General features: G+C 50.0%; 1 protein-coding gene across 1 annotated transcript in view; it reads right to left on the bottom strand.

The window, feature by feature from the left end:
* Positions 1-14,465, bottom strand: part of TTC7A (tetratricopeptide repeat domain 7A) — a 123,242-nt gene that overhangs the window by 93,890 nt on the left and 14,887 nt on the right. The window contains exons 2-3 of the mRNA XM_082641995.1: positions 13,865-14,028; positions 7,502-7,670 (exon numbers count right to left, since the gene is read on the bottom strand). Coding sequence (XP_082498121.1) covers positions 7,502-7,670; positions 13,865-14,028 — 333 coding nt within the window. The remainder of the gene's footprint in view (positions 1-7,501; positions 7,671-13,864; positions 14,029-14,465) is intronic.

The following is a 14,465-nucleotide window of genomic DNA, read 5'->3' as shown; positions in this document are numbered from 1 at the left end:
GGGAGAAGATATTCCTTCCAACACCCCTCAGCTCAAAGTGCCAACTAGATCCAAGTCTTCTGGCTTCAACACCGTCCGTTCTCTCGGCCCAGACTCCATGCGTCTTTCCTTACCCTTGGTAACCCACCAGGGGTTCCCACATCTCAGGCTTCTGGCCAGCGCACAGGGGCCTGCCTTTCCCATGTGTATCCAATGGCTGAATTATAGCTGTCTAACCTGGCAGGGATGGGCCCTAGTGTCGGTGCTGGTTTCTCAAATACACCCCTCAAAACCCTGTCCATACTCCACACCTCCACAGACTACTCTCTGGGGTGACCTCCAACGATGGAGGAAAGGCCTGCCAGGAGAAGATGCGGGGCGACCACTCCAACTCCCCATGGTCTCCCTCCATGAGTCCACTTACCCTCCTGCCCTGTTTCGTACCCCGCAGTCCAGGCGGAACCTCAATGAAGGCTTGGTAAGCACACAATTAACACACCCAGCCTCCTTCCAAGACACCCTCATCTGCTCACTCCTCTCCATCTGGAGGCCAGCCTCTCGCTCTGTGGATCACAGTCTGGGGCCAGGGCAGCAGCACCAAAAGTGTTGACCTGCTTCCCCACAAGGCAGACGGCCCACACCCCTTTGAGAAGGAAGCCAAAATAAGCAGTTAATTCCCGCCATACCAGGACTGAGAAAAAACCCAAACCAATATCCCATCATGTCCTGCCCTAGGAGCAGCCTGGTGTTCTTTTATTTTTGAAAGTTTTACTAAAGCCATAAAATCCCAGGTGAGGGCAGAGGAGCTGGGGGTTTCAGAGGCTGAAAGAACAGAAAAAAAGAAGAAAAAATCTGGAGGGGTGAGGAGGAGAGAATTTGCAGAGCAGAATTCTCACAGCTGCCTCCTGTTTTTTACATTTTTACTTTTCACAGCACCTTCACAATTCAGCATCTCACTGCAGTATTTTGGGTGAACCGGGGGCATTTTCCTTCATAGCCCGGCAGGTCTTCTATCGGTCAGCCAGCAGGCAAGCCTGCCCAGAGTGGCCTCGCTGGTGCTGGGCTGTGAACAAGCGGCAAAGGGGTTTGCTAGGCTGAAACACAGGGCAGCACTGGTTTTCAAGGGGCCCACTTGGGACACAACAAGCCCCAAATTAGGTAGCAACGACTAGGTCCTTAGGGCTCAGGGCAGGACTCATGGCTGGAGAAATGGGGGGTCATTCCCCACATCATTACCACATTGAGCGAGCGCCAGAGAAAGGGAAGCAACACAGGCCGGAGGAGAGAAGGAAGCCGTTTGCCACAGAACGGCCCTCTGAGAGGTGGACAATGACACTGGCGCTTTTGGGGGCTGAACTGGGTAAGGCTTGAGATGTCAAAAGAACAGTCCCTGAAGCATCCTGCACGTCCGTCAAAGCTGGGGCTACCCCTTAGGACTCAAACCAACAGAAAAGAGGACAGTGTGTCACCTGGATCTACAGCGGCTTTGCCTAGTCTAGGGCCCAGAGCACTCTGCTCCAGATGGACCCAGACAGCTTGTTGACCAACCGGTGAGCTGATTTTACGGGAAACAGGCTGGGCCACACTTCATGGTATGGCTACCTAAGGCCAAAGTTCTGGAACACCAGCAAAAGGGAGACCCTGAGCCTTCCTGCTGGGCTCTCAATGCCCCCTCATTTCCCAGTCCTCCCACGCACAACCTCTCTTAGCTCCAAAAAGGTATGACAACACCCCGCGCCAAACAAGCCACCTCCATTTCCCAGGGGCCTCCCTGTGGATTTGCCTTTACCTGGAAGGCACCTCTTCCACTCATCAGCAGCTGATTCCTCCTAAAGTTCAGCCTCACCCCCCAGCTCACATGGGAAGGCGCCACAGCTAGCTGGGTCTCACTCACTTCCCTCTCCGGAACAGAGCGTGTCAGTCAAACAAGTACTCCCTGGGCATCGGGGATGAGCCCCAAAGCCAGAAACAGAGAGAGTCAAGTTCAAATCCTCACCTGGTCACTACTGGTGTAGCCCAAGGAGAGTCAATTCTGTCTGAGCTCTGGGGTTCTGCCCTCCATACCTTTCACCTACTTTGGTAACAGCACCCTGATTTTCCTTCGAGGAACCATTCTTCCAGCTCGGTCCACAAGATTCAAGTGGGGAAATCCCACCCCGGGTACCAAACCAGCCACCTAGATGCCGGTCACTGAAATTGGTTCCAGGGTGGGCATGAGACCAAACCAGGTCAACGAGAACCTTCCCCAAGGCATTCCCTCCTCCTGAGGTTGTGAGCTTAGGCTGCAGGACCACGTAAACCTGGAGCTGCTGAGAAAGACCACAACACATGGAGTCCCTGGATCCAGCTATGTTTGATGCTATCTGCCCCCAACGACTTACTAGTTACATAGGCCTGTACATTTTCAGTCCCTCCCCCTTTTGGTTGTTGCTTTTCCAGCTAGTTGGGGTTGCATTTTTGTCATTACAACCGTAAGTCTGATTATACAGAAACCAATCCCTAGAAGCATGATGTCGGAGGAACAATTCCTGAAATGCAAGACTGGCTGAGCTGAGGTCAGGTATGGGAGTGAGGATTTTGCCATTTCTCAGCTAAGAAACTGGAATTCCAGATACAAGGCGGCAGCAATGCCAGTTGAAATGCAGCCTATTTTGTCTTGAGGTGAGACCTTGGGCCACGAAGGCTGGAGCTTTAGGATATCTGGTAGAACATTTCAGGGTAATTAGCCTATGTTGGGGCCCACAGTAAGGCCTACAGAAAGGGGCAAACTGCGCTCCCGGCAGCTGTTCGGAATGACACAGCTTTGCAAACAGGCCCTTTTTGCCTGTGGGGCAAATCAAAACAGAGACGGCTGAGAATCAAATCAGACAATAGGAGTTGGCAGTTCTCAGCACCTGCTGAAGGCAGTGCAGGAAGGGGCAGGAAAATCGGACCCCATCAGGAGCTAAGGCTGCGGCCCGGGAAAGGCCCGATTCCTCCAGGACCCCCCAAAGAACCCTGCTATGGGTCTAACCTTACTAGAGTCCCCCATGTCCCCAGGGCCCACTTAGGGCCCCCTCTGGGCTACCCTCAGGGGCAGAATGACAGTGCCCAAAGGCATCATCCATCCTGGCCAGCCCCCAGGCTCTGCAGTAAGTGCCAGGAACCTGCCTCTCCCTTCTCAGGGCTCCTGGACGTCCCATACCCTCCTCTGTCTGTGCGAATGCATCTTGGAGGTAACCCCTCTGGAGGGGTCCTCTGTCATAGGCAGGACTCAGGCTTGGGAGACAACCACTGGCCACCAGACCAAGCTCTGCTATTCACAGGTTGCACGATCGTGGGCAAGCCTCAGTTCCTCCATCCATACAGTGGGCATATAACAACTCCCTCCCATTCTACAGAGATCAACTGAAAGTTAACCCACCAGCCAACAAATATCAGTATTTATTAAACCAGAGTTCCAGGGCAGTGTTTCTCAAACTGTAAGGTGCATACACGTCACCTGGGAATGCTGTTAAAATGTAAATTCTGATTCAATACATCTGGTGAGGGGCCTGAGAGTCTACATTTCTAGACTCCTGGGTGGTGCACATGTGATAATCCTGCACCCTTACCACGCCCACGTCCCTGACAATCATACGCTCAGGTTCCAGAGGCGAAGGGTCCACGCCTCAAGTTTCTGGGTACACCATCGATGTCAGGTATACCAGAGGAGCTTGGAAGACTGGGGGAGGAGGGACCAAATGGGGGATTGTGCTAGGCAGGAGAAGGGCCCTCAGCCCTGCCAGGGCCGGCAGGTGACTTGGGAGCAGCTAGCCACAGGCCAGGCCAGACCCATTAACCTGGCAGCCAGGAGCTAGAGGCAGGACCTGGGGAGAGGGAGTTCTTCCTCCAAAGCCAGAGGCCCCAACAGGGCCCAGCCCACCTCCCGGGGGCCAAAATGAGGCCCTAAAATCCAGGCCTTCGCTCCTGGCAGGACCAGGTCAGTCTGAGCCCAGCTGTGATGTTGGGGGACAGTTCGCTCAGACAGGGAAGTGAAGCTATTTTATTTTTCTATCTTAGTGAAAAACCTGTGGTGTTCATATTGTTTCTAAACAAACTTGACATGGACAATAACCTTTTTCCCCTTGGAGAAGTTGGAGGGTCATATATCACCCACCTCCCCACCAAGCAATATATAAATATGTGCACGTAATGTTTCTGCACTTCAAGCAAGAGAAACCCACGACTGCTTCAACTGCCCCCTTCTCTCAAGCTCCTGAGACAGTGTCTGAAGCCCTCCCTGGGAATCAGAAAGCATCTTCTGGTCTAATCCATGTCCCCACGACTTCAGAGCAAGGTCAAGTCCTTGTGAGTGACCCGCCAGAGGACACCCTGCCAGGTCTCCCTGCTCTGAAGGGGAAAGCAGGTGCATTGAGTATGTCTTTTGTGGGCGAAAAGACCCAGAGCCTGCTCTTGAGACACCCATACACAAGCCCCCACTGAGCCTCCAGGCCTGGCAGCTCAGTCCCCTCCCACCATGACACACTGCCCCGCCCTCCTCCCGCCAACCAGGTGTGCCTGAGAACTCAACTCCCTGCCCCACTGGAAGGCACCAAATGGAACCATGGAGCAGAATACAATGCAAGATGATAAATGAGCTGAGATGTAATGGCCTAGCCAGGCCGAGTACTGTGGAGAAGGCACATCAGGCTCCCGCAGGAGGCTGCCTGGCATCTCTGACAGAGCCTGAAAAGAGGCAGCCTGGTGGCAGCCTGGTGGCATTCTGGTTCACACACAAACTAACTTACATTTCACTTTCACCAGCCTCAGTCTTCTCATCTGTAACCTGAGAATTGGCCTAGATCATTTCTATGTTTCCTTTCAGTCTAGAATTCTGAGCAGCAGCATCAAGGGGTGTTTACAAGCTCTGGCTGCCTGGGTTCAAATCCTGGCTCTGCCAATTCCAGTGAAATCCACAAGAGTCCCTTCACCTCTCTACTCGTAACTCCTGGGCTGTAACATGGGAATGAAGAGAACACCCACTCAGGGAGGGGGGTTACTGTGTGGGCTGAATGAGGGCATACCTGGCACGGAGGGTTTAATAAATATATGTTATTATTCTGTGAACTCTGTGGCAGGCTGCTGCTACCATTCTTCTTATGGCCTGAATGTTCGTGTCCCCTCAAAGTCATATGTTGTAGCTTTAACCCAAAATGTGATGGTATTTGGAGGTGGTGCCTTTGGAAAGTAATTAGGGTTAGATGAGGTCATGAGGGTGGGGACTTCATGATGGGATTAGTGGCTTTGTAAGAAGGCAAAGAGAGAGGGATCTCTCCATGAGCACCCATGGAGGAAAGGTCACGTGAGGACATAGCAAGAAGGCAGCCATCTGCAACCCAAGGAGAGAGCCCTCACCAGACACCAACACTGCTGGTACATGGATCTTGGATTTCCCAGCCTCTAGAACTGTGAGAAATAAATTCCTATTGCTTAAGCCACCCAGTCTATGATACTTTGTTATGGCAACCTAGCAGACGAAGACAAGCCCCATGCTCATAAATGAAGTCAGGACCAATGACCAGCCATCCCCATCCCCTACTCTCTGCATTGGGAGCCACACCAGGGCCCACCAAACCCAGGAAAATCAACACCATGCACACCCTGGAGGCCACGTGCACAGTCTCAAGCACACACAGGGTCAGATGAACCTCAGCATGCTGAGCAGCAGGGTGCAGGCATTGCGACAGGACAGGGAGGACAGGCAGAGACGAGGCAAGCAAATGGGAAGCCTAGTGCAGTCAGTGGGGGGTGGGGAGCCAGTACAGCCCATGACCGAGCAGCCCATGCCAGGGACACCCAGCTCCTTACCTCCCCTGCAGCACCTGTGACCACCGGGCCGGTGTTCCCCCAAGAAGCTGGAGGCGTGCTGGAAAGAGTAGAGAGCAGGAGACAGGGAGCAGTAGGTACCGAGCCAGGTCTACAGGAAAAAGTGCCGGAAAGGAGCCTTAAGAAAGGGTGTTAGGTTCGGGAGTCCATGGCATAAGTGATTTCCAAGAGGCCAGAAAGAAGATCACCAAATGCCAAATGAAGATCACCCCCAAGACCAGCCTGTACCGGGGGCACAGAGCAGGGGATGAGAGAGCAAAGGGAGAAGACCCCACACACTGGACTGGCCCAGATGGGCACCTGCCTCCCACAGGCTGGCACCAGGTCTGTCTGGGGGAAGATCTCAGCAGATTTCCTGGGATTGTGTGAACAGTCTCTCAATGGGGAAAGGGACCCAGGGACCCACAGGTGGACAAACAGCTCTTAAGAAGCCCCATCGGCCATGGTTAAAGGAGGTTGTGCCCTGCACAGATGTCACAGTCAATCTCCCAGGACCCAAAGGACACAGAGGCGTGGGAGTGGGGACTCATAGTCCAAGGCCGATGTCAGAGAGTGGAGGTTCCAATCCTGGATCCACCACAAATCTCTGGGTAACTCCAGGTAAGGTACATCCCCTCTCTGGGCCTCAGTTTCCCTGTATATAAGATGGGAGAATGTCCCCATCTATAAGAGAAAAGAAGGTGACAAATACTTTATCAATGCCAGGCACCAAATCCCCACAGGGTCACACGTGTTTCTAGACTTTTCTCTGGGGGTTGGTTTGTGCTGGAATAAAGAGATGATCAAACATCCAAGATTCCTGGCAACAGTGTGGACAGAGGGGCTCCTGGGACCTCACTGCCACCAAGAGCCACCACTCAGGCTCCGTGATCCCAGGATTCAAGGATCCAGGGAAGAAGGAGCCTGAAGCACAAAGTCTGGGGGAGGGCTTTTACTGCCATGTAACACCTTCAGGGTCAGTTCAAGGGCACTCTTTCCCCAGGTGGGCATCCACAGCGCCCATGATGAAATTCCTGTATCACTGACCCTGTGTGCCTGGCTCCCCACCACAGCATCACTCGCCCTGGGAACTGGCTCTGACCTGCCCATCACAGGATCCCAGCATTGCCTCCCTGGGCCGCTCACTGCAGGTGCCCAGCAAATACCTGAGGAAAGCCAGGCTGCTCTGTGCCATCGAGCACCTGATCTGTAGCCAACGCCAGTCACTAGTGCCACTCTAACAATGGGTGGCACGCTTTTAAAGCCCTTCTCACCCTGGTTACACAACTGATTCCTCTTGTTCATGGTAACCCTGTGAGGGCAGGTATTACAACCCTGTCTTTCAGGTAAATCCACTGAGGCCAAGAAAGGTGAAGAGCTATATGCCCAAGGGCACACAGTCAGGTGACTATCTGTCGATAGAGCCAGGGCAGGAACCTGAGTCTTCTGACCTGACATCCCGCCGGGCACCTGCCGTCAGTCGGCATGTGCTGATGTGGTTGGTTACCCTGGCATCCACCTGGCTGGTCAGTGCCTGGGCACTCCCGGGGGTTAAGTACCTTAAACGCTGCCCTGCAGGCCCACCCTCAACACAGCACTGCTGCCCTGCAGCTGCCACCCGCTCCCGGCACATGGGGGCCAGAGTGTAATGAGCTGCGCACAGTGGTGGGGAGACCTGGCCGGTTCTCACACCTACCTTTGATGACAAAGGCCTCTGCCAGCAGCCGCATCTGATACAGGGGCTTATTCTCCATGGACATGTCATCAATCCCGGCCCGCGCGTACATGCTGATGGCATCTCGGTATGAGCCCTCCACGTAATGCAGCTTGCCCAGGATCAGCATGGCCTCACACATGTACTGCGGCTGAAAGGCCAAGGACCACATCAGCAGGGTCCTGCCCCAGAGACCCCGGCCCCACCCCCACTGGGGACCTGAGAATGAACGCTCTTCTCACCGAGCCATGAGGGTTTGCCTACGATCCTGCTCAGAACTCCCCTCCTCTTCCAGGAAGCCTTCCCGACCCTCAAACCCATGTGGACAGCTCCCCTCTCTGCACACCTGCAGTCCGTGGCCTATGTAGTGGCTCTTAGTGACATTCTTTTTTTTTTTACAACTTTATTGGAGTATAATTGCTTCACAATGGTGTGTTACTTTCTGCTTTATAACAAAGTGAATCAGTTATACATATACATCTGTTCCCATATCTCTTCCCTCTTGCGTCTCCCTCCCACCCTCCCTATCCCACCCCTCTAGGTGGTCACAAAGCACCGAGCTGATCTCCCTGTGCTATGTGGCTGCTTCCCACTATCTACCTACCTTACGTTTGGTACTGTATATATGTCCATGCCTCTCTCTCGCTTTGTCACAGCTTACCCTTCCCCCTCCCCATATCCTCAAGTCCATTCTCAAGTAGGTCTGTGTCTTTATTCCTGTTTTACCCCTAGGTTCTTCATGACTTTTTTTCCCTTAAATTCCATATATATGTGTTAGCATATGGTATTTGTCTTTCTCTCTCTGTTAGTGACATTCTTATACGAGTCCCTAATTGCTTCATGCGCGTGTACTTTATGCCCCCAACTAGACTGCAGGCAGCTTGCAGACTGGCCCTGACTCCTCTCTCCTGAAGCTCCCAGAAGCTTCGGCCCAAGGCTGGCACTCAGTTCAGGCACTTGTTCTTAACACAAGTGGGCAGTCAGGGGCGCAGCCAAGTTTCGCGGGGCCTAAAGCTTATATAACTAGGGGGCTCCTCTATATATGCATATATGTACAAATATATAACTAGGTGAAAGGCCTTGGAAAGAGTCCTGCAGGTGAGGCAGCTGAAGCCCGCACTCAAAGCAGCAGAACCCCTGCGGGGAGACGGCCACAGCAGCAGCATGGACAGAAGACAGGAGGAGAGTGAAGGCCCATGAGGCCACTGCCCTCATCTCATCAGAATCAAGTGCCTGCATTCAAACCAGTTTTCTTTCCCCTACTTGATCAAGTGCTGCTTACGCCCAAATCTCCACCCCATACAAGGACTCTTAGGGCCTCCCTCAGAGCCCAAGGACGTGTGGTCAGCCCTGCCTGAAAGTCCTGGCCTTGGACGTGGGCCCAGAGTTCCCACCTTCTGAGGCCACTCCACCTCCATGTCTGTGCTCAGCCGACCCACCACCCTCTTGGCCAGGCTCTGGGCGCCACCCCTGCCACACAGCATCAATTCTGTCCACGGAGCTCCCAGGAGATGCAGCGCTGGTCAGCACCCCGGCCTCTGTCACCAACAGGAAGGTGTTGTCCCTGACTCCCTGCAGGGAGAGCAGAGTCTGGGGAACCTGTGACCCCAGGGGAGGCGTCCACCACTCCTCGCCATCTACTGCCCTCTCAGAAGCCAATGAAGAGAAATGGAACACGGCAAAGCCAAATTCTCCTTCCTCACTGGTCTTTGGTTTTTGTAAATACACGTTCTTCCTTTGCTCACAAAAGCCCCCATCTAGAAGAGCCTTCCCTTCCCCTTGGTCTATCCAGATCCTCCTCTATCCTTCGGAGCCTTGCTCAGGCCCACCTCCTCCTAGAAGCCTCCCTGACTACCAGATAGCTCTCTTCTGCTGACCTCCTACAACGTCTCTACCAAGTGGACCCACTGGGCCCCTGCATGCCTGACCTGCTGACTAGTGATTAACTCTCAAAGGCTGAATTTTTCAAGGGGATTTGCTAGTCTCCCCAAACAGGCTGCCTACACCCTGGGCCAGGGCCACAGATCACACACCCCCAGAGGCATGTGGTCCACAGTCCCTCAAGGTGAGCAACAGCTCTGCCATCCCTGCTCCCCTGGTCTCAAGCCACAGGCACATTTCCTCCCTGCTCTGGCCTGGTTTTCCCCATTGTTGAGGGTGAGAAAATAACAGCCACCCCTCAACTCCCAGCACAGCAATGCCAAGAGCATTAATAGGGCAAAGTCCAGAAAACAGCTTTGAACTTTTCTTTAGAAAGGAGCTAGATAAACACAGGCCATGAGTAATTATTATTATTATCCTGTCCTACTATAAAGGGGGAAAAGGGCAGCTAAGCTCAGGACACGTTTCAGGGCAAGATGACAGGGTGTAGCTCAGAGTGGTTCCTGGTGGATCAAAGACGGTTGACAACAGAGCTTCCACCAAGCTGGCAGAAAATTAAGGACAATGTGGTGAATGTTTCTAAAGCTAAAGTTATACTATTTAAAATGTTACCCTTAATTCTTAAACACATCTGTCTTGTGTTTCAGTGTTGTTTTTTCTTTTATGGAGTGATGGTTATAGAAGATGGAATGGTTTTGCTGTTGTGTTTTTGGTAAATTTTTAAAATTAACTGCTAGCCATTTTTTAATTTTTTTTTTTTTTTTTTTTTTTTTTTGTGGTACGCGGGCCTCTCACTGTTGTGGCCTCTTCCGTTGCGGAGCACAGGCTCTGGACGCGCAGGCTCAGCGGCCACGGCTCACGGGCCCAGCCGCTCCGTGGCATGTGGGATCTTCCCGGACCAGGGCACAAACCCATGTCCCCTGCATCGGCAGGCGGACTCTCAACCACTGCGCCACAAGGGAAGCCCCATTTTTTAATTTTATTTTTTTGGTCGCACCGCACAGCTTGGGGGATCTTAGTTCCCTGACCAGGGGTTGAACCCGGGCCACAGCAGTGAAAGCCCAGAATCCTAACTGCTAGGCCACCAGGGAACTCCCAAGCATGGTAAAATTTGTACTTAATAAATGTGATATGGTAGACAAAATAGTTTTCACAATAATACACGTGGATAGCATTCAGCCAATAGAAAGAATGAGGTACTGGCATGCAGAAAGCTCCAAGTGAAAGTTTTCAGTGCAAAAGAGCATCTTGACAAATATGAATCCTATGACTAATAAGAAAAGAAAGCTCCACACATGTGTATGTGTGTTTGTTAATGCACAAAGAAAGCATATGGGATTCACACCAAATGGTGACCAGCACTCAACTCTGGGGATGGTAGTGGGCATGGGGGTAGGGGTGGAAACAAGGAGGTATTTATTATTCAAACTCTTTATTTAGTGAATTTTTTTTACAATAAGCCCGAGTCATTTTTATTTTAAAAAGAATTTTTAATGTAAGGCCAGAAACTATCTAACTCTTAGAGGAAAACATCGGCAGAACACTCTATGACATAAATCACAGCAAGATCCTTTTTGACCCACCTCCTAGAGAAATGGAAATAAAAACAAAAATAAATAAATGGGACCTAATGAAACTTCAAAGCTTTTGCACAGCAAAGGAAACCATAAATAAGAACAAAAGACAACCCTCAGAATGGGAGAAAATATTTGCAAATGAAGCAACTGACAAAGGATTAATCTCCAAAATTTATAAGCAGCTCATGCAGCTCAATAGCAAAAAAACAATCAACCCAATCCAAAAATGGGCAGAAGACCTAAATAGACATTTCTCCAAAGAAGATATACAGACTGCCAACAAACACATGAAAGAATGCTCAACATCATTAATCATTAGAGAAATGCAAATCAAAACTACAATGAGATATCATCTCACACCAGTCAGAATGGCCATCATCAAAAAATCTAGAAACAATAAATGCTGGAGAGGGTGTGGAGAAAAGGGCACTCTCTTGCACTGCTGGTGGGAATGTGAATTAGTACAGCCTCTATGGAGAACAGTATGGAGGTTCCTTAAAAAACTACAAATAGAACTACCATATGACCCAGCAATCCCACTACTAGGCATATACCCTGAGAAAACCATAATTCAAAAAGAGACATGTACCAAAATGTTCATTGCAGCTCTATTCACAATAGCCCGGAGATGGAAACAACCTAAGTGTCCATCATTGGACAAATGGATAAAGAAGATGTGGCACATATATATGATGGAATATTACTCAGCCATAAAAAGAAACGAAATTGAGCTATTTGTAATGAGGTGGATAGACCTAGAGTCTGTCATACAGAGTGAAGTAAGTCAGAAAGAGAAAGACAAATACCATATGCTAACACATATATATGGAATTTAAGAAAAAAAATGTCATGAAGAACCTAGGGGTAAAACAGGAATAAAGACACAGACCTACTTGAGAATAGACTTGAGGATATGGGGAGGGGGAAGGGTAAGCTGTGACAAAGCGAGAGAGAGGCATGGACATATACACACTATCAAACGTAAAATAGATAGCTAGTGAGAAGCAGCCGCATAGCACAGGGAGATCAGCTCGGTGCTTTGTGACCGCCTGGAGGTGTGGGATAGGGAGGGTGGGAGGGAGGGAGACGCAAGCAAGAGGGAAGGGATATGGGAACAGATGTATATGTGTGACTGATTCACTTTGTTATAAAGCAGAAACTAATTTTAAAAAAAAAGAAAATCAAGTTCACCCCAAAACTCAAAAAAAAAGAATTTTTAAATATATAGTAGTGTCTACTGGAAAGAAAAAAATTAAAAGGGTCTTGGTGGGAAAAGCTTGAGACCCATCAATCAAGTCCAACCATTTTGATTGGCAGATGAGGAACTGGAGGGCCCAGGATATCAGGGGACAGGCTCAGGGTCAAGCAGCTATTTTAATCCGAGACAAAACCTCCCAGAGCTACAATAATCCCTGTCAAGGAGTCTAAATGCAGTTACCTTAAACTTCCAGTATAGTCTCCCCACACTGCTTACAGAAAATGCCCCCCACTTCTTGGCCTGCTGTTCCAGTCCCACTCTCTCGCCCTAATGTCCCTTTACACCAATTACACACCAGTCCCTTACACTCTTGCTAACTGACATACTTTAAGGAAATTCTTCTAAGAGGAGCTCTTTGATTATACACTGCTTCCGTAGCTTGGAATGCCTTGTATTATCTGTGTATGTCCATATCCTAACCTCCTTCAAAGTCCAGCCCCCAGATGGGTCCAATTCCAGCACTACCATAATCCTGAGTTGACTCCCCACCTCACCCCAGGGAGTGTCCCCCTCAGACTTGCCTCCCCATGTATGTTACTCCTGTAGCATGTGTCACAGTACACCCTGAATAATTTTTTAATAGGACTATCTTCCCAGTAGCCTTGCAACCTCCCTGAGGGCAGGGTCCATGCTGGACTCATCTTTATTGCCCTCAAAGTACATAACACAATGCCTTGCACATAGTAGGCTGCAATAAAATATTTAGGTCAGGAAATATATTACTTTGGAACATCTCTTGAAAAATCATTTCCCCTTTGGGTCTCTAATGACATACCCATATTTCTATTATAGTTTAGGATACATGGTAATTGAGAACAGTTTCAAACTTGAAAGTGCCTGAGAATCATCAAGAGAGCTTGTTAAAATGCAGGTTCTGAATCAGATTTTGCATTCTTAACCAGCTCCCAGATGATGCCCATACTGCGGGTGGGTGGACTATGCTTTGAGCAGTAAAGGTCTAAAGAAAGCTGTAACTGTACTTCCCTCTATACTGCCCCTCAGTGCCCTGCATATAGTAGTTGCTCAATAAGTGCACGTGGACTCCAACTGGCTTGCCATGTTATGGAGTGCTTCCGTTGCTAGCCAACTCAGAATGTTTGCCTGTTTCCAACTAGATCCTACATTCACTGAGGTTTTATTTCCCTGAGATCCTCAAAGAAGCCAAAGGACCAGGCACAAACTAGGTCAACCAAATGCTGTGTAATAGAAATATATAACTTGGGCCACAAGTGCAAGCCACAAGTGTAATTTAGATTTTTCTAGTAAACATTTCTAGTCACATTAAAAAAGGTAAAAATAGGTAAAATTAATTTTAATAATACATTTTATTTAATATATTCTAAATATTATAATTTGAATATGTAATCAATATAAAGAATTGATGCTCTTTTATATTCTGCGTTTTGCACTAAGTCTTCGAAATCCAGTGTGTGTTTCACACTCACAGCACAGCTCAGTTTGGACAAGCCATGTGGCTAGTGGCTACTGTACTGAACAGGGCAGGCCAACCCTTAAGGGAAACTTGCTGCTCAGGTGATCAAATGACCCCAGAAGGTCCTCACAGCAGAGACGAGGCAGGAGAGAAGAGAGACAGCTCCAGGCTGGGTGGGTGGGGGGTCTACAACTTACCGGCAGCCTCCCGTGATTAAGGATACTGCTCAGATAGTTTCTGGCTTCATTCATCTTCGGCTCACTCTTCTCCAGCAGAGGGACAGAGTCTTTTATCTTGGCATGGTTCTCCTTCAAACACTGCTCCAGGAGGGCCTCGGCCAGGAGCAATTTCCCAAAGCCATCTGGAAAACAGGGCAGGGATCAGAGTGGCTACATGAGGACAGTAGTCCCCTGAACATGGCAGATGTGGAGACTGGTACATGCCCCTGTACCCACCCAACCACCCCCAACCCAGCACTTGAATGGCTCGGATCTGAGAAAATAAAGACATAGTTTCTATGCACTTAAATAGCCTTTAAAGAAAAAACACACATTCTACCATGGTCACAGCACAAACTGCCCCCTTGGATTTATTTTCTGTAGTTCAGTGTTTGAGGAGGTGGAATTCCCAGGACTTGGAACAAGTCCAGAATTTCAGAATTTAAAATGAGGGACAGGGCTTCCCTGGTGGCGCAGTGGTTGAGAGTCTGCCTGCCGATGCAGGGGACACGGGTTCGTGCCCCAGTCCGGGAAGATCCCACATGCCACAGAGCAGCTAGGCCCGTGAGCCATGGCCGCT

Source organism: Mesoplodon mirus (genome assembly GCF_964341445.2).
Source record: "Mesoplodon mirus genome assembly, chromosome: 14".
Classification (NCBI taxonomy): domain Eukaryota; kingdom Metazoa; phylum Chordata; class Mammalia; order Artiodactyla; family Ziphiidae; genus Mesoplodon; species Mesoplodon mirus.
This window is presented reverse-complemented; position numbering and strand designations above follow the sequence as displayed.